The following is a 19,942-nucleotide window of genomic DNA, read 5'->3' as shown; positions in this document are numbered from 1 at the left end:
CTCAGGGGAGATGCTGATGGAGGGCAAGAGCTAACATTCTTGCCTGTGGTTATCCAGGTGCAGATGGAGGGGCTTGAAGGTGAATGGGAAATTTCCCCCTTACCTGCTCCTATCTGCAGCCGAGCACCATCCCCTTCGCCTCCTGTCCTAAAATGCTCCGAGCTGCTGCTGTGCATTATTAAAATGCTGCCATGTTTCATCCCAGAGACGGCCGCCCTCTCACCAGAGACAAGCTTCATCTGCTGGTTGTAAAGCACTTGGATTCAAAAAAAAAAAAAAGACAAGCCAGCATGTGCGTAAGAGGCATTCGGTCATAAAATACTTACAGCTTTAATTTGGCAAATGGAAAGAGATGGCTTGGAAACTAAAGAGGCGGCCACAGGGTGCGCAAACCGCTCGGACGTGCCCGTCGGGCACCAGACCAGGAGCTGGCAGGGATGGCTCGCCCTGGGCCACAACAGCATGCACGCACTCACTTTGCTCAAATCCTTTCCCAAAGATTTATTGAAAATTGAAACTGTGGCACACAGGATTACATTCATATGGGGAAAGTGGGGTTTTACAGCGAACACTGTGCCCTAGTCACATTTTTTGCATACGACATGTTAAAAACAGGCTCAGGAACCTCCTGGACTAACCCATCCCCTCCCCAAGCCGCTTTGGTTTCTCACTTAAAATACAAGGCGACCCACTGGGACGGATGAACAAAACCCGAGAGAAACTACTGGCCATCAGGTAAAAACAAAACAAATCAGTGAAATGTCACCAAGATCATTTTGGTCCTGCTCCCCACCCACACTGCCAGGGGGGAAGGGCTCATTCTGTGACTTTTTTTAAATTTTAAAAACAAGTTGAAAAATTAAGTGAACTTAAGAAAAACAGGCCCCGGCTATGTGTTCTCTGCATCCTTGAAGCCTCATCTGTGGCACCATGGGAAGGAGGTTTCTACTACAGGTTTCTTACAATAATTAAAAAAGAGGGGAGGCAGAAATTTGTCTTAAAGCTGGTCTTGTGCCTCCCCGGCAGCCAGTGAAGAGGCTGTTTGTCATTGCCCCACTTGCTGTGGCGAGATGCTCTAAAACCCGTTAACTTGCTCCATCCAGGTGAGCCTCCAGGCTGGTCTCCAGGGCAGCTTCATTTCCCTAGACAAAGAAGCAAGAACTTTTCCGAATGCACGACAGGGCTTTTGAGGAGGCTACGCGGAATGGGAGCGCTGCTGTTTTCTGTTGAATGTAGAAAGCACTTTAAAAAAATAGAAGGGGGTTGCTTCCATCCGCAGAGCAAGAGGGTTGCTTTGTGGTGTTGGTCTCTGGTTCTATTTTACAGTCTGTAAAAATACTCTGTCTGGCCGTCCACATCCATTCACGATATAAAGCAGTAAAAAAAAAATATATATATAGAATGTGTTTTATTTATACAGTTACACTTGCAAGGCAATTGATCCTCCACTGGCCAGACCCTTCTACCTCCAGATGCTCTGCCTGGTTGATACAACTGCAAGACAAGACAAAAACAACCTGAGTGACCCCATCATGGTAGGTGAGCGCTTGCAAAAAGAAAATGGGAAAGGAGAACAGGAAATACGTGAGTGCAAAGCCTGGACTGGGAGATGGACATGCAGATGCTGCAGCATCGGGTGAGATGGGGATGGACATTTTGGGCCATGAGGAGGATGGCAGTAGGGTTTTGCTGAGGGGATGGTGGTGCGGGTGGGAATGGGATGCAGGCAGCATCACCATGGCGGGCAGGGACAGCACAGCTTGCTTTTGCTGCACCTGAAAACGTGGTGCAAGGTGGAAAAAGGGTCATAGGAGGTAGAAAGGGGTTTGGGGTGAACTGGTCTCTAAGATGGAGCAAAAGTGACTCCTGTAAAAGATGGGAGCCAAATCCTCCCCACCTTAACCCTAGCAAGGTCGTAGTCCCCGGGACATACGGGGCAGCAGGAAGGGGGGTGAGGAGCATCCTCCGCAGCTCCCGGCAGGGCAGAGAGCCTGACTGCCAGCGTGTGAGCCCCTGACAGCAGAGTGGAGGCTGCTGGAGTGTAAGCTTTGCTCTTCCTAATGGCATCTATAAATAGCTGTGGCCTCCTGCTCCCAGCACACGCTTACTCTCTGCAGCCCATTTTGGGCAGCAAAAAACTTTCTCCCCTTCCCACGCATCCTCTCCAGCCCAGCTCGTGCTCCTGGGGGCCTGCCGGGATGTACGCACCCTCAGGGTTCAGGCTGGACACCAGGGGCTCCGGCAGGGTCCTGGGATGGCTGAGGAGCTGCTTGGTGCTGACCTGGGGAGGTGAATCGGTACCAGCGGTGGGAGGAAAACCTATGGGATGGGGAAAAATGCCTGGCTCAGGCAGGTCTTGCACCTCCCGTGTTCACCAAGCATGGCCACTGCAGCACTGTGGGGCAGCCATGTCACCCTCTCTGGGTGCTCTGGAAGAGAAATGACGGGGCCCCTGTTTTCCCCCATCCCTTTCCACAAGGGCCCCCAGCCACCTCCTCTTGTTTCCTGCAAGAATGTGGACACTGACATGGTCCTGGGCACCACACTCACGCTTTCCTCACCAAACACAAAGAGGTCAGCAGCAGCCAGAGCCCATCCCCACCAGCCCACAGCCCCAGGCCTTTGGCCACCTGCTTTTCACTGCTGCCACTATGGTGGCATGCAGCAATGCTGCAAAGGAAAGCTCCCTGCGGCCACCCCAACCCCAAAAGCAGCAATCCGACCCCTGAGCATGGCTATGAGCAGCCCCAAGGCTTCACTGGGAGGAAGAAGGAGCCCCAGGGCTGGCAAACCTCAGAGACACCCCAGGGTGGTGAGCGACTGCAGTGCCAGCATCAAAACCCCGTCCCTGCTGCCTAACCTCAGCACTCAGGGCAGAGCCAGCAGCTTTAGAGCCGATCCCCTTGGAGGGGGTGCTGACCCCCTTGGAAGGGGAGGCAGTGAGCGGGCAGGGGTTCTGCGGAGCAGCCCCCGCGGCCGAGCCGGCAGCGTGCTGACCTCCGTTTCTCCGGCAGGCTGGCAGCTCGTGCGGGCTCGGCTCCGGCTGGGCATCCTCCTCGGACCTGGCCTGCAGGACAGTCACTGTGGCCCCCGTCTGCTGAATAAACTGCTGCAAATTACACTGCCTCAGCTCCTTATTTAATTCCTCCAGCTCTTGGGTCTGGGCCTGCAAAACACACACACCGAGGCGGGGGGGACAGGGTGAGGTGCATGTCCCCCCCATGCTCCAAAACCAGCTAGCATACCTGCCCTAGGGCTGCTCCCCAGCTGGGGCTCACCTGGCCAGAACTGGCAGAGGTGACCTCGGGGGTACTTTTGCTCAGCTGCCCCTCTCTGAGGGCCTGTGGGAAGGGGGGTGCCCGGGTGGCGGGGACAAGGAAGGCATTGTTTTGGGAACAGCCCTGATTTGCTGCATCTCCACAAGAGGGTGTGAGCAGCCATCAAATGCTGGCTGCTGCGGTGCTGAGAGAAGCTGGACGCAAACTAGGTGCTCAAGACAGAGATGCTGGAAGCACGGCCGCCCTTTTGAAGGGTGGCTACTGCTGTCTGGCTGGGCAAAAGCTTCTCCCTTTTGCCCCACCAAAGGGGACCCAGCGGGCAGAGGGCAGGAGTCATGCAGTGCCTGGACCCCCTGCTGCTGGGGTCTGGGACAGGTGAGCCGGGGGGCATCATGGCTCAGCCCCACAGCTGCACCTCCATGCTGTGCAGTCCCCCGTGATGAGCCCAGGTCCTTGCATAGCTTGCATGGTCAAAAGGCTTTGTGCACAGGCACCGTGGGGAACTACGCTATGCCCCTCCATGACTCCTTTATCTAAGATGACATTGACCCTTGCACCAATGCTACCGACCCTGAACATGGACCATTTGCTCCAGCACCATTTTCCGTGCCGGAGCGGGGTGATGCTGTGCTCCCCGTGCACCACCCAGCAGGAGCCCCAGCCCAGATGCAGCTTGCAGAGTGCAACAGGTCTGGGACCCTGTGCTGGCCAGGTAAGAGTAGTGGTGATCCCCTGACAGCGGTCACTGCCGCTGAGCCACCTCCATGCACCCAGCCCCACGCACACCAGCCAGGTGGGGCAGGACCAACCCCACTCAACCTATCAGCCCCATGTTGCTGGAAAGCTGGTCCTGTCCCCTCCCAAAGGTCCCACCACCTCATGCAGCTGCTTGAACACAGTCCTATATACCTGCAGGTTCCTTTCAGCTTCCTCCAAGGCCTTCTCCACGCTGGCCAGGTTGCTCTCTAGCTGGGTGCCTTGCTTGACTTTGGCCTCCAAGTCCCTTTTCATCTTGGCGGCCATGTCCTCCAGCTCTGTGGGGCTGGGCGCATGGGTCTCCTTTCCCCTTTTGGCCCTCTCAGCCATCTCCCACTGGATCTCCTCCTGTAGGGCTTCGGTCCGAGCACTCAGCTCATAGATCCTCTGGGTGTACTCCTCCAGGCTGGCCCGCAGGCTCCTAACTCGCTCCTGCCGCTCCCGCTCACACTCCTTCTCCAGCCGGAGCTCGCTCTGCCAAAACTCCTCCTCACCCAGCTCTGTCTCGTTCCTCCGCACCAGGTGCTCCAGGTAGAGGATCTCATCCTCCTGCTCGGCGAGCCGGCTGCGTTCCCAGAGCCGTAGGTCCATTTCCAAGGTGTCCCCGTGGGCCTCCAAGGAATGCAGCTGCTCCTGCTGCCGCAGCACTCTCCTAAATAGCTCTTCCTTGGAAGGCTGGACAACCCCATCGCCCTCCAAGTCCATCCCTTCCCGCACTTGGTGCCTCCAGCGGCTCATGGCGAATGGGTCGCTGGAGCCTGCAGGACCCAAGTTGAAGGTCATGGATTTTTTTGGCTCCCGGGAACGGGGTGCATCCGTGCCAGCAGGCCTGGGCTTGATGGGCAAGCTGGCCCTGATGAACGTCCTCTCAGGGGCTTGGGGAGTGCCCTCTGATGAGGGCCGCTCAGCTACGCTGGGGCCTGTCCGGCGCAGGATGAACTGCACATCATTAGCATACTGCCCGCACTTGGCCAGCGACTCCAAGGGGCACTCCAGTGGCAGCAGCTGCCGCTCCTTCTCTCGCAGCTTCTGCACCAGCACATAGCGGCCTGTCTGACCTGCCAGGAGGAGGTGAGCATGTCAGATGGGGAAAGCCATGGCCAGCAGCGGTGTGCCGAGGCTGCTGCCCCACGGCCAGCAGCTGGTGACGTCCCCACCACCCCAGAGCAGGACCCCCACCCACCCAAGGTCTCCTCTTCCCAGGAAGCTCCTGCAGATGGGCATCCCCTTGGCAGACGCTTCCACCCACAAAGGAGCATCCCCCCAGCAGACAGAGATGGCTCACCGATGGCCCGCGCCAAGGCGATGACCACTTCTTGGCAGGTGGTTTGCTCCGAGACACCGCAGACAACCCTCTGGATCCCATCCACCCAGACCTTCAGCTCCATCCCTGCAGCTGCTGGGCCTCAGGCACACCGGGTCATCGCAGGATGGGATGCCTGTGGGGAGAAAAGAAATCAGGTTTCCATCCCAAGCTGCTAATGAGGAATGTGAGATGCTTTAAGAGTGGTGTCATTAAATCATCTCTAACATCAACATCCCGTAAGGTGAATCCTAGACCAAGCAGCTGCTCACTGCTGCCCTCCACCCATCTCTGCAGCTCTCCCTGCGCGTGGATTGCATCGTTGTTGATATTATTAAAACAGTGATGTTCATCTGCAAAAAACCAAAACCAATAACTTTTTGTTTTGCTCATGTCTGGGCAGTGGGTCTAAATCTTCCTGTGATGGGAAATGATGGGGTTTATGTGCCTGCATCGTGCACAGAAGACAACACCCAGGTTATTTGTGCTGCAAGCACAGACTTTTAATGGGTTTGCTGGACTTTCACTGTGATTTCTCTGACAATTTGGCAGCATGGCACCAGTTTTTTTTTCCAAACAATATTGGAAAAGGCAGAGAAACTTCTGGCTGCCCACCCTCGCAATGGAATATTGAGAGAAGGTGCAGACAATGCACATTTTAATCTATTTACCTCCATCTCAATTTATGAGAGAGGGATTAAGAAATTCAAATAAAGGTTTGGGAGGGGGAGCCAGGCACAAATGCCCGCAGTAAAGCCCAGGCTCCCAGGGGACGCTCTGCCCAACACTGGGGCCCAGCCTGACTCCTACCCAGTGGTTACTTCTGTGTTAGAATAACACCTGTTAGCCCAGGCGCACCCAACTCCTGCCACATCAAGCAGCTCAACAACCGCGACAGTCTTAAAAAAAAGAAAAAATTAAGCACAAGCTGTAAAGAACTCCAATATCTGAGCTTACAGTGTTTCTAAGCACCATGCAGACAAAGATGTATCCTTTTTCCCCCTCTATAACACTGTTTTTTTTCTAGCATCAGGCTTGTCTGAAAGGCCTGGGTGGAGGAATGTATACAGGAAGTTTCCAGGCCCTCCATCCAGAGGGTCCCAAACCGCTTTCCCAGCCTAATGCAGCTGGGCACAGCCTCCCCATCCCTCAGCTCCAGCCCTCCCAAGTTCGCGGCCAGGCTGTGAGAAAGCTTGACCTCAGGTTAAACACTACTTCTTGCTTGTTTTTTGTTGCCTGCCTGAGTAATCAAAGGGAATGTTTGAAGGGTCCTGCCTACAGCGACAAGGGATTTTACCCATGGTGTAAGAAAGGCAAGGAAAAACCGGGGAAGGTACAGCTTGGCAAGGCTGTTCCCTGCGGGTGCCAGGTCCCATCAGTGCCACCCACCTGCCCACCTCCAAAACACGGGCACAGAGCAGCCGCCACAAATACCTCGGCGCTGAGCTCATGTTTGCCTTGGCTGGGCAGCTGGGGAAAACCGGTAGGGGTGAAGGGCATCTTAATGCTCAGCCGACCTCCCTGTGAGCCCAAAGCTACTAAAATTTGCAAGATTTAGCCCAATTTAATTTCAAAGCTGGATTTTGGCACGGCTCCCCCACCCTGTGCATTCAAGGCTGCAACCGGCCCCCAGCATGGAGCAAAGTCCAGGTGCTACCACGGCACCACCTAGCTCACCCTGAAGCCACTGTCGCTCTCTCCCCTGCAACCACAGCACCCTAACACCAAATTTGGGGTGGCAACGCATGCTGGAAAGCATTGCCCCACCCTGGTCAGGGACCCGGCTAGCATTAAACACAGCTTCCCCTGCCCTGACCCCACAGAGAAGCCAGAAGCTTTAAAATAAATAAGAAAAAATAACCCGGCCAGTTGAGTCGCCTCGCACAGCCTCACCTTACCCAAAAAAATCCAGTAGTTGCCAAACTCTGCTGGGTGCGGGAACAGGATGGCTGCCGGCACACCAGTTCCAGGCACCTGTTTGGGTTCAAACCCAGCACCAGCCTGCAGCCCCGCCTTGGCCGGACGGTCTGGCAATCATTTACCAGCAGCCAGCGCATGGCTCACCACTGCCAAAAAGCTGGGAGTGGCAGCGGCAGCCAGATTTTCTTCTGATATGGGCGGGCTCCCCCCCCAAAGTAGCCAGTGCATCCCTCGCTGCTGCATCTCTCCCTGCCACATCCCCTGGAACCCCACAACAAAATTGTTTTTATTTCCTTAAATCCTTGCAAGTGCAGGGGGTGCCCATTAACCAATCGCTTGCCTTAACCCCTGGGGTTTTTAGGGGTTGCCCTCCCCAGCTTGCTGCCAGATACAGGATATTATCTGCCTGCCTTGCAAGGGCTGGGGGCTGCTCCCTCCTCTACCTGCCCTCCTTGCCCCTTCCCAGGGCAGGATCAGCTCCCCCAGCCCACTCAAAACCAGCCCAGCTGCCCCTCTTCCCCTAAAGCCCTGGGTTCACAGAGGAGCCAACAGGAAGATGGCAGCTCATCCCCATCTGGGGGAACAGTGATGCTCCTCACACCCCCCAGTCCCTGCTTTGGGTGGGACATCACAACCCGCACGCAGCATCTCATCCCCAATATCCCACTGCACCACCATGACCCTAGTTCAAAAAGAAAAACCCAAAAAAAACCAACCATACCCAAACCACCCTAAAAGCCACCAGGCAATAAACCCCAAAGCCTTCACCTCACTCCCAGCATCACCCCTGCCGTAGTCCCCCTACAGCTCTTTACCATCACTCCTAAAAAATCAGCAGCTGGGGGTGATCTCATTGCTCCACTTGCAAATATGACTCCCCTCTCCCCAAGCTTTGCTGCTGACCCCCTGCTTTAATTAGCAGGTGCTTTCATTATACCACCAGGTAGTGAAAAGAGTTTTTTTTTGGGGGGTGGGTGGGGGGGTGGGGTGAGTGAGAATCCCTTTTCTTGGGGAAGAAGAGCTCTTTGGTGGGAGAATGGTTTCATGAACCAGAAGTGCAGGCAGCTGCCAGGCCCTGCCGGCTGCCCCAAAAACAGCACAAGGAAGCGAGCAGGCAGCTGCGGGCACCAGGATGTGTGATGGCTCCTGCCAAAAACCACTCATTTTATTCTTATTCCCCAGGTCCCCCCATGGATTTCTAAATCATTTTTATTGGAAGCAGATTAACAAAGTGACTAATTTTCTGGTCCCTTCCCCATGTGATGGGTCCTAAAATGGGGGGTAGGGACGATTCATACCACGACTTCAACAAATTTCCTAACTGGGAGTTGGAATTTCAAATGCTGACACTTAAAAAAACATAAAATTAAAAATTAACAATCTCAGATCTTGCAGCTTTATTTTGTTTCCTGGCACTGCCATCTTCCAGCCTCCCCAAAGATGTCAGGCTAAAGGAAGAGGAGATGAAGGAGAATTTCTGCACATGCAGGAGGATGCATGTTTTGTGCAGCTCCTGCAAACCGCCATCCTGATGGCAGCTGGGACTCACATGGGTTTGGTGATCTCCCTGGAACCGAAATAATACACGACCATCCAAGAAAATTGGACCGCCAATACATGACCAGCCAAGCGAGGACCGCCACCGATTTGCAGGGACCTCTGCCATGTCCACCACTGGCACCCTCAGAAGCTGAGGCAGCACCTTCCAACCAAGGATCATGAACACTTTGCAAGTGCCTTTCTCCCACATTTTGCCACACACAAGAAAAAAAAAAAATCCAGTTAGGAAACAGCCCACCAATTTTGCACCCAACAGCAAGGCCGGCTGCAACCCAAATCCCAAAACATCCCAAACGCACCTACCAGAGCTCCTAACAAGCACAATCTGGGACCAGCATGAAGGGTTTGAGCCAAGCATCCCACCAACGTAGAGGTTTCACTCATTTTTGGGTGTTCACTTGCCTCCCTTGCTATATCCACCCCCTGACAGAGAGCTAGGTACAGGGCCAGGCAAGCAGGAGAGCAGTGGCACAGGCAGAGCTTCCCAGCAAGCCTAATTAAAACTGCAAAAAGTCAGGAGGCTAGCCCTTAAGGTCAAAGTTTGGGCTGCAGATAGGGTTATGAAGTCTCATAATTAATCAATAAAGTTGTATTTGTGCTTGAGAGTGGGCTGTGATGAGCCCACCTTCCAAGGAGGACCAAGGTGTCCACAGGGACCAGCAGCTCTGCATCCCTTTGGATGTACTCCAGGCAGATGCTGGGGTACTCTCGGTCATCTTATTCCTGCTGTGAACCTAAGCCTCTTACTCCTCTCTTGTCCGATGCTGGGAGAGATGCTTATGCCAGCTGTGTGCAGACACACCAGTAAAATAACCCCAAGACATGAGCCAACAGCAAGCAGGGAGTAGAGGAGTGGCCCTGCGCCACCATCCTGCATGCCAGAGCACTGGCAGGCTGGCCATGACTCACTGCCCTGGATCAGCTGCTGCAGTGACACATCCAGCAGTTATTTAATGCTTCCTGAGGTCCCTCCCTGCCCAAAGCACTAGGCCCAGCTCCTGGGCGCCAAAGGGAAGCGATGGTACTTGCTCACGTGCTGAAACCCTCTGGTGGGACAGAAGCCTCCCTATTACTCAGGTGTGGAGAGGTGTCCCAACATGGAGAAGATCCACAGGGAACTGAAGCCTCCTGACAGCGCTCATCCTGCAGCAGGTGGGAAGGAACAGGCTGTGGTCCAGGGTCCCCTCCAGCCCACTGACAGTGTCCTCCTGCCTCTGGTATCTCTTTTGGAGCGGCATCACCTGCCATCGGCTGGGGTGTTGCAGGGATAGAGCAGCTCTGATGGGCTCTCCATGCCACATCCATCCCAGGCCAGAAGGTTGCACCACAGTCAAAGGTTGAGGCCATGGCCAAGGGCTGACGCCACTTGCAGGTCCAGTGCTGGGTGGAGATCAGCCATGGCAAGTGTTGACACGGTGGCACTTCCTGGGCTGACAGTTCCCACGCTGAGTGGAGACAAACATCCACAGCTCCGAATGAGCTGTCCATGCAGCAGAAACTGGCGACCACCAACAGTCACTGCCACTGCAGCAGGGAGCACCAGGCAAAGCCCTGCCTGCAGCCACTTGGCATAGGACCTTTCCACAGGGCCATGCTCATCCTGAGAATGCTGGCCCCAGGATCCTGAAGGGACACCATCTCCTGGCCTGGTGCAAAGCAGCCAACAGGGCCACCTACTAAAGAGGTCACCGCCCTCCTCTCCTGCAGTGTGGTGGCAGGACACAGGTGTAGGGCTCCAGCTCAGAGAAGCAAATGGGTTACTTCATCCTGGCACAAAGAGCTGACAGGGGTTAAATGAGCTCAAGAGGTGACAAACAAGTCCTACTGGAGCAGTCACAGCCCAGAGAGACTGCTCTTCATCCATCCATCACAGGGAGGGTGTGCAAGTGTTACTCACCCCAGGCCTATCGAAGCCACCAGCTCTTATGCAAGGCAGCCGCAAATACCCAGGAGCAAGGAAGCAGCAGGCACTGGGCTCTAATTCACACCTAAGCAGTTTATTTAGGGGTGGCCATAACAGTCCCCACATCCTTGGTCCGCCCATCATGCCCCATCCAGCTCTCTGCTCTGCCATGGCGTGCCTGACAGCAAGCCCAAAAACCCAGTAATTTCAAAACCACACAAAGGTTTTGCAGACTCTGTTTTTCTCTCTTCCTTCAGCTGGAGAAAACCCAGCTGGGGACAGGGATACTGCAAACATACCCTGAAGGTGCAGCTTTACCGGAGATATGCAGGTGGATCCCAGCCCATGCACACCCCTGGGCTCTGTCACACTTCGATAGCAAGAGGCTTCTGCTGCGGACATCTTATGATGCATAACGCACACTTGGCATCTGCAGAAGTTACATCCATGTTTCAAGGGCTTTTTGCACCCAAAGGAGATCAAAGGGCCAAGGCCAGGAAAACTAAGTCCTGTGGCACTTGCATTACTCAAGAGCTGAAGCACCACTTGAGCCTGAAGCCACAGACCACTGCCAAAGTCCCCTGGCATCCCAAGGGAGACATGTCCCACACATGAGGATCTTGCAGGAACTGCCCGAAGAGCAGATTTCTGGAGAGCCATATGCACCATACCAGCAACACCCCCCACCCCCATTAGGAGCAAAATAGAAGCATGGGGATTTTCTGCTCCACCTCCTCCCCAAAATTACAGACCCACGCTAACATGCCTGGGGCGTACCAGTGAGGCTGGCTGATGCCAAATCCTGCCCAGCACTGCAGTACAGGATGTGGACATGCCTTGGGGTGATGGCCTTTGGCAGGGATTTAGGGGAGGGAGGCTCACACTCTGGCCAGTGTGGAAAAAGCTCACCCCATCCCAGCTCCACCTGAAGGGATTTCTCTCACTGTTTTTCACCCAAGATTGTGTGTCTGCTAGGGCATCAGACCCACACAAAGGCTTCAGAAACAGCACTGGGACTGAGCTGGGGAACTTTTCCCTCCCCCTTAAGCAAGCCAAGATTTGTGGCCATAGTGAACAAGTGTCAAGAGCTATGTTGAAACATCAAGGATCGCAGGCAGCAATGACATTTCAAGGATGTTAACTAGCCAGTCCACTCTGCAGATGAGCAACCAACAAAAGCTCATTATAAATTAAAAGAAGTGGGGAAAAAAAATGCTCCACCTACTGCACACACTCACATTACAGTGTTTCAGCCTGCAAGGGGAAGGATCATCTTCCTCACCTTAATGCATTGTATTTCTCCTTTGCAGCACTAATGGAAGAAGAGCTGGCAAGGCTGGCTAGTAAAGTCTGCTGTAAAGATGAAAGTTTGCAAGGGAAACATTAGCAGTACCTCCTATTGCTGTAACTATTACCACCAACCCCAGATGTGCAAGTGCAGAGTGGCTTCATGAAAGCAGCTGAGAGTAAATTCATAGTTTCTTCTCAAGGAGGCAAAGCAAAATTAGCTATAATGTGTAGAACAGAGGGGAAAAAGGAAAGGCTCTTGCACTGCCACACCCCTTTTTTCATGTGCCATTCAACCTGTCTGGACACCGAGCCCAGGAGGGGCTGGGGAATTATTTAGGTGCCGGGGAATTATTTAGGTGCCCAGCTTCCAGCACAGGAGCAAGGCTGGGCCTAGGTACCTTTGGGCTCTAGGCTGACCTAGATCAGCCTTGAGGATTAGGGGCTGGACTTGAAAACCTTTCAAGGTTCAGTCCATGCTCCCTATTTTTCCCTAAAACTATTGCCTTTATTTTTAATACAAAAAAATTTGGTGCTTCCTCTTCAGCTGTCAAGGCACTGCTGTACCTACAGCTGCTGCCCAGCTGTGAGTCCCAGCAGAGCAGCTCCAGGATGCCCAAATGCCCATCATCTTCAGGGGTTGACTCAAAACCCAGCACTTAAAAGCCAAGTTCTGAGGGGTACTTGCCAGATCATCCACATGCAGACACAGCCCCAGCACACATCTGCCATCAGGTCCAGCATCTCCACCACTTTCATCTTCCACAGCAGTCATCCGCAAAAGCATGATGCAATTTGTGAATATTCCCCCATTATTACACACAGCCCATTCCACAAGTCAGAAAACGGCTTGCATTTCTCATTCACATGGGATTCTGAAGGAATGCTGTAAATCTGGAGATGCAAGAGCCTGTTCAAGTCTTGGAAATACTCTGAAGTACCTCCTTGGCTAGGCAGAAGAAAGCAGAAGTGTTTCAATTTCTTCCAAATTTCCGTTTTTTCCTCATCAAGGGCAAGACCAAAATGAGGAAAATCCAATGAATGGGCTATTTCTCCCAATGCCTCCAGAAGAGCCAGCAACAACCCTCAAAGCACAGCTTCCTTGTGGTGCACGCCCAGTCCAGGATGAGATGCACCTTGGCCACCTACAAGGCAAGTGGCACTGACCTGCTGCTCTCCCTGTCTCATCTCAAAGCAATCAACAATTTGATTTCTATAGGATTACAGGAAAGTTCAGGCTCTGCACCTCTCCTCTCAGTAAGACCAGGGACATGAAAAAGCCAAATGACTTCCAAATATTCTCCCCCCAACCTGCCTCCCAGCCTCCTTCAGAATTGCTGGTGTCAGCCACCAGCAATCCTCTTTTCCACTCCAATTCTCATCCTAGGTGAGAGATTAATTAACAAATTAGCAAATGCAAAACCAAGGAAAAACCGTCCAGATTTTATTTTCCATTTCCAGAATAACTCGTAGTTTCCTACCCTGCTTCAGAAAGCGGCCACATGCCAAGGACACACTGCTGGGTATCCGGAGGAGAAGATGCACTGATGAATATGCAGGTGCATGCTGCCATGGATATTTATTTATAACTTTGTAGGATTAAAAAGGCCTTTAATGACCATTTGCCAAGAGCTGAAATCACTCCTTTCTTTCTCTCTCTCTCTCTCTCTCTCACATAAACACAGATGCAGAGTCAAATAAACAAGAGATGCAGAATTAATCCAGGCTGAAACCTTTGATAAGACACTTGGGTATTTTAGAAGTCTCTGCTTTCACGCTACCTGGCACATGATTAATTAGGTGGAGGTGCTATCAATCCTCACCTGAACCCACACAGGGATAATGAGCTCTTTAAAGCACTAAAATGGAGGCTCATCTCTGGAGAGGCAACTCAATCCCCTATCTGGAACTAAAATGGAAGAGGCCATCCATTGGGGGGGGTACAAATCACTGTCCTTCAGGAAGTGATGGAAGTCATGGCTACATGACCAACTTTAATCCCTGAAACCACCTTGCTGGGAGGTGGCAAACCTCTGACTGAAGGGGTTTCGATGCCAGCAAAGAACTCCATCTCCTGCTCCACATGTAGGTGTCCTTCCAAACACTGGGAGTCAAGGACTCCACTGGTACTTGGTGACACCCAGAACACCAAGATGGGATGGTAACTGGTGCCGGGGACCATGCCAGCCCTCCCACCTGCACAGAGAGGGAGACGCCGTAAAAATATCTTATTTTTTTCAGAAGCATTTAGGAACTTAATTCTTATGCAACTCATGCTCACCTGGGATCGCTGTAGGAAAACTCAGCCTTTCGAACCTCCTACCCTAACTTCTTTGTAGTCCCAGCAGGTCATTAAAAAGCCAAACAAATTCAAAAAGGACAGCATCAAGTCCAACATCACAGCCTAGGCAATCCTCAAACCGTATTAAACCACTCCAGAAATTACCTGAGGTGAAGTAGATTTGAGGGGTCCTCGGCATGCAGCATCTCAAAGATTCAAAGTGATGTTGCTTCTAGCACATCCACTCCTGGGTCCCAGGGATGTTTCCCTGCCAGAGTGGGAGAGCAAACGTCCTTTCGCAACATAAGATGCTGAGTTTGGAAGATTTAAAAAAGACTAGAAAGAGCAATAGAAAAGGATTTTTATTTTTCTTCTTTTTTTTTTTAAAAAAACCCAATCCTACAGGAATCCTTTCCATGGTACAGATTCCTATGCAGATACAGATTTTCTTTTTCCCCCCACCAATGGCGGGGCAGGTGGGAATACCTTGGACCAGGTATGACGTGGTACAAACTGATGCCAGGCTAGGTTAGCCCTGTGTAAGTCTCACAGAGCCATCCCATTGGGACAGGACCCTGATGACTTGACAAGCTGCCCTGAGAAAGCCCTATTCCAGAGGAATCAGGGCAGGGAGGAGAGGAAGGAGAGATGTCCTTGGAGCAAGCCTGGGAAATACCTGACTTTCTACAGGCACAAACCATTAAACAAAGACCTGGGCATACTGGTCAAGAGCCCAAGGAGACCACGAGCTGCTTTCTGACGATTAATTAAGCGCAAATTGTCCCTCAGAGAGGCAGGGGGGTTCATGCTGCAGGAACCAGCTGGTACTGATCGCAACACACAAAGAGGTAAAAGCCCACCCAGTACTTCCACCATGAGTATATTTGGCTCTTTGCAGAAAGGAGCGCTGTCACCTCCAAACATTGCCAGAACTTGGAAAAGAAATAAAAATCAGCAAGTGAAAACAGCAACCACAACACCTCCAAAAAAACCAACCCAACCCATCTTTATTCTCATCTAGAGATGCCTGTGGTGTTCATCCAACCCCCTGCACACCACCAGCTGCCTCAGGCAAGCATCCAGAGGCAGAGACCAGCTCCCCACAGAAAGCAGTATTCCCAGAAGGAACCATTAAACCAGCAAGAATCCTAAAAAATACTCTCCCTGTGATCCCTCACCTGGGCAGCTTCACAAAACCAGCTGTGTTCTCCCACCCCTTGCCAACGGCTTCTTCAGGCTGGCAGGAAAAGCAGGGAGCAAAGGGGAGGCTGCTGCTAACTGGGCTTCTCTGCTGACCCAGCTACTCTCCTATAGGATGCTATGGGTGCCTATGAAGTCCCCGTGCTCAGGAGCACAGCACTAGGTCTAACATCACGGGGAACGCTGGGCCCCAAGACACTGTTTGAGAGCATTGCAGCATCCCATCACCTGTCTTCCCAGTTATGCAGCAGGCACTTGGGAGAACATGGGGAGGTTTGAGCACATGGCTTCTAAGCCCAAGAGCTCCAGCAGGTCCTGTGCTGCAGGAGGGTTACAAAGCAGCAGAGGAAGCCTTCCCAAACTCAGGCAGTGCTGAATTGCCCCAAAGTTTCCAGCTCAGGGCTGAGCCACCCATATTTTCAGGTAAGAAGTGTTGTGGGTTTTTTTTGTTGTTGTTGGTTTCTCCCTTCCCTCTGCCTCTTTTTATTTTGAAGCAACGAGTTATTCTAGATGGCTAGCCCAGGGCAGCTGGAAGCACCCCAGCCCTCAAGAAAGTGCTGACTCCAGTCCACAAAAAGCCAGATAATCAGCTGGTTTTAGAAGCTCATGAACTTGGCATCTGAAAAATGGAAAGACATAAAATTGTTAGCAATCACTTACAATAGGATTTTGTTAAAAACCTTCCGTGGAGACACACTTATGCCTTAATTTGACTACTGAGGTTTACAAGGGCATAGACAAGTTGGAACAGATCGAGAAATATTCCTTAAAAAGATGTTCTTAAAAACAACAGATATACACAGAGCTAATACTTAAAACATCCCTCACGCCTTTATTTAAACTCAGACACAGAGCAACCCATTGTCAAGCAGCACCTGGACTTCTTCCTAGTTCACTACAGTGCCTGACATCGCATGACTTGAGGAAATAACTCTGCTCCAAAGCCTTGGCACACATACATCATGGCCTCCCAGCCAGGGAGAATCAACTCCTTATGTGATTTGGTCCCAAAGCATCACCCCTCCCAGCACACGGTGAGACAGCAGAATGTGGGCTGAGGTCACTTCCAAGCCACCACTGAAGTTTTTCCCCATAGCAGAAGACACAAACAGGACAGGCCAGAGAGATGTTGAAAAACATGGATGAGATGAACGGGTGGGGACCGTAACAAATGCACTCAAGCAATGTTTCTCTGCAGCACGTGGTGACGGTGAAGGCAACCACAACACGTGTCTCCACTATGGAGGTGGACAATACACACGTTGCCGGAGCTGACCAGCTCCCATCTAGCCCCATTTTACCTCCAGTCCCCAAAATACTTTGGCACAGAAGCTCTTCTATTTGCCTGGGCGCTGTAAATCCCTGTACCTTCAGCAATTACACCACGCTACCTTTTTCGGTCAAGTTGTATTTCAAAGAGCAAGGAAGAGAGCACCCTGGGATGATTCAGACTGGCCATCGCCACACTACTTGGGCCAGCTCCCACCTGCTGCCAAAAGCTTTGGTCAAGCCTGGCAAGCTCCCCAGCATGCTCGCTGGGGCCTGCGGGTATCCAAAGCTACCAAGCGCCAGCTGTAACTTGCTTTTCTTAAGCATAAGGGAAATAAAAGAATTTTAAATAAATCAGAATTAGTTCTTAAATTTTTTTATTGTCTCAGGGTCAGACTGTTGCTCAGGTTCCCCCGTTAAAGCCCCGGGTGGAGTTAACTCCCACATCTCTCTTGCACTCATTTGCAAAGAGTTTTATTTTTTAGAGCAACTGGCATCGCCTTGCCAGGAAATTTCAGAGTGCCAGACCCCCCGACCCACAGTGCTCAATGCTGTGGGGTGCTGGGCATGCTCAGGCACTGCAAGCTGCACTCCCTGGCCTCACAGCTTTCTATAAAGAAGGTGGAAGAAAGCCTTTAGAAAGATGTATGCACTTGGGGGTGGGGGTGATTCTCAATTTCCATGCTATTTCTTTCAAAAGGGCATGGGGAAGCCAGCAGAGCTATGCTGAGAAGGAGGCCAGGCGCCCTGCTCAGGCTCTCCCAGCAGATAACCGGGATGCAGGAGAATTCCTGGCATTCCAGCAGCACCAGCAGAAGGTAAGAGTATTCCCCGTACCCTACAGACCCTTCCTGAGCAGACACCACCAGCACTGCCTGGTAATGAAGGCAAGCAGCATATGGATACACTTCCTGCTCATAACCACTGCAGCTACAGCATATGCACACAGGCAGTCGCTTTCTTCTCCCTAAAAGCAGCTGCAACTCTTGCTGCATGAGGAGTACAACCTCACACAGCTACCCTGTGAGGTGAGCTGATGGGTGCATGTAGCATCGCTGCCCCATCCTGGCTGGATCCTGCGCCCCACCATTTGACAGCTGAGCTCTGGTGTTCGTGCTGCCACACGTTCCTGGGGCCCGCCGCCTGCCTGGCAAGTCTCAGCAGAGCACCAGGCCAGGGCCCACAAGCACGCTGTTAGCACCGGCATCCCTGGGAGCAGGCCCTGGCTTACTGCAAGGAGTGGCCAAAGCTCCCATGTCGCCTCTTCGGATCATTTCACACCTGTTTCCACCTGCCTCTTCCTAATTTCTCATGAAGTCAGTCATCCTGAGGGGAGTGCCACGGGGTGTGCCAGAGGCAGCCACTCTGAGCAAGAGGTGTGTGGCTGTGACCCCTTTCTCCGTGCAATACCACCCTCAAACCTACGTTTGGGTTTTTAACATGCAAATACAAAGTGTCACAGGGCACGGAAAAGCAAGGGAGAGGAGTTTGTTCTCCCACCTGCAGCGGGCCGCAAGCGGAGTTACAAAACAACCTGCCGGCAGAGTTTGCAGAAGGCATCAGAAGTATGCAGCGAGGAGCCAGGCTCTTATCAAGGAATTTAACCCTCCTCCTCAGGGAGCTAGAGACGTCCCTGAAGAGAGGAAAGACGGACAGCTTTGCCCCGTGGATGCAGACCGCAAGGGGAGGCTCCTTGCATAGGTAGCCGAGACCCCATGTCACCTCAGCTGCTCCTCTGCTGTGGGCTAAGTGGGACCACGACGCTGCTCCTTCTGGTGGGGCTTGGGTGGGCCATGCTGGTGCCAAGAGCTGCTGGTGATGCCACTGCCAGCTCCCGGTGCTCCGGGCAGGTGGGAGGCAAAGCCACCGGCACTCGACCGACCAGGACATGGCCAGCGTAGCACCGGGCAGGTGGCAAAGAGGCTCAGGGTCTTGCAAGTGCCAATCCCAGCCGTCCCAGCCCAGGTTTCTGGAGGCATCCCAGCCCCCCGAGTCACCTCCTCATCATCCTGGCCTCAGTCTGGGGAGGTCGTCGTGCTTCGCAGCCCCCAAACAATGGGGTTACCCCCACCGCTGCCGGTGGGCCCTGCCAGGGGGGAGAGGCGCCGGCTTCCCGGGACGGGGACTCACACCGGGGAGACCCGAGGCCGGCGGCCCCAGTGCCGCAGCAGCAGCAGCGGCGGCAGCAGCCGCCCTCCCCGGGGCCGCGGGCCGGGCCGCACGCCGGTGCTGTAAAGCGGCGGCCCCTCGCCGGGAGGCCCGCCCCGGCCCCGGCCCGGCCCGGCCCGGCCCGGCCCGGCCCAGCCCGGCCCCACCGCACCGACGCGCACTCACCTGCCGGCGGCTCCGGCTCCTCTCCCCAGCCGCTCCGGCGCCGCTCCGCAGCGCGGAACCGCGGCGACCGGCAGCCGCCCCGCCCCTTCCCGCCAGCCCCGCCCCCGCCCCGCCCCCGCCAGCCCCGCCCCCGGCCAGGTGAGCGCTGCCCCTCCCCCCGGCGCAGAGAGCCCCAAAGTCTTGGGTTTTTTTCTTTAAAAAGGATCAAATTCTCCTTTTTCAAAAAAACCTCTTAAATTACTATCATTTTTTAAAAAGAAGTCTTAAATCCTCCTGTTCTCAGAGAGAAGCCAACCCCAGCCACACTGTACCCTTCTATCCCCGTTCCAGTCCCACCGAAGGGCCCGATCCGGTCGGACAGCTGGTCACCGGGGGGATGGAGGAAGCGACCCCTTTTCGGGGAGGCCCTTCAGCCGGCCGGGGGCTTCGAACGCCCTAAAACCGCAGAGAGGCGACAGGAGGGAGACAGGTTCAGCCGGTTTGGGAAGGAGCAGGTGCCTGCTGCCACGCCGGAGGCTTTGGAAACTCCTCGCCTCCTCCCTCCCCCTGCTTTTCCCATCCTAGCTCCCAAAACACCCACCCGAAAGCTCTCCCCACCTTGCATGCCTTTCCTCCATGGCCCACCAAGCGATAAGGATGACTGTGGTGGCATCAGCCTCAGCGTCCCACCCTGGTGGTCTCCACCGGTGAGGGTGCCCCAGCTGTGCCCATGCTGTGCAACCCCAGTGCAATGCATCTCCCGCAGTGGAGTCGACACACAGTTACTGTTATATTTCTTCATCCAGAAGTTCTTGTGAAATGTCCTACCACTCGTGAGGAAGGATAACCCACCCATCGGACCACAGGTCCTG

General features: G+C 53.5%; 1 protein-coding gene across 8 annotated transcripts; it reads right to left on the bottom strand.

Moving 5' to 3' along the window:
• Window positions 1-486: 486 nt before the first annotated feature.
• RASSF7 (Ras association domain family member 7) lies at window positions 487-19,160 on the bottom strand. 8 transcript variants are annotated; one of them, XM_075094446.1, is made up of 6 exons: window positions 19,092-19,160; window positions 5,320-5,473; window positions 4,188-5,092; window positions 2,998-3,166; window positions 2,209-2,319; window positions 487-1,494 (listed from the first exon to the last, which is right to left on the bottom strand). In XM_075094446.1, exons 2-6 carry the CDS (start codon window positions 5,420-5,422, stop codon window positions 1,463-1,465), a joined length of 1,320 nt encoding a protein of 439 aa, XP_074950547.1. In that variant the 5' UTR covers window positions 5,423-5,473; window positions 19,092-19,160; the 3' UTR covers window positions 487-1,462. The 8 variants fall into 8 exon arrangements, with proteins under 8 accessions (XP_074950547.1, XP_074950545.1, XP_074950549.1 ...); XM_075094444.1 differs by lacking the exon at window positions 19,092-19,160 and adding an exon at window positions 7,236-7,340; XM_075094448.1 differs by lacking the exon at window positions 2,209-2,319.
• Window positions 19,161-19,942: the final 782 nt, after the last annotated feature.

This window comes from Phalacrocorax aristotelis, chromosome 5, assembly GCF_949628215.1.
Source record: "Phalacrocorax aristotelis chromosome 5, bGulAri2.1, whole genome shotgun sequence".
Classification (NCBI taxonomy): Eukaryota; Metazoa; Chordata; class Aves; order Suliformes; family Phalacrocoracidae; genus Phalacrocorax; species Phalacrocorax aristotelis.
Note: the sequence above shows the minus strand (reverse complement) of the source record. Positions and strands in the feature narration are given on the sequence as shown.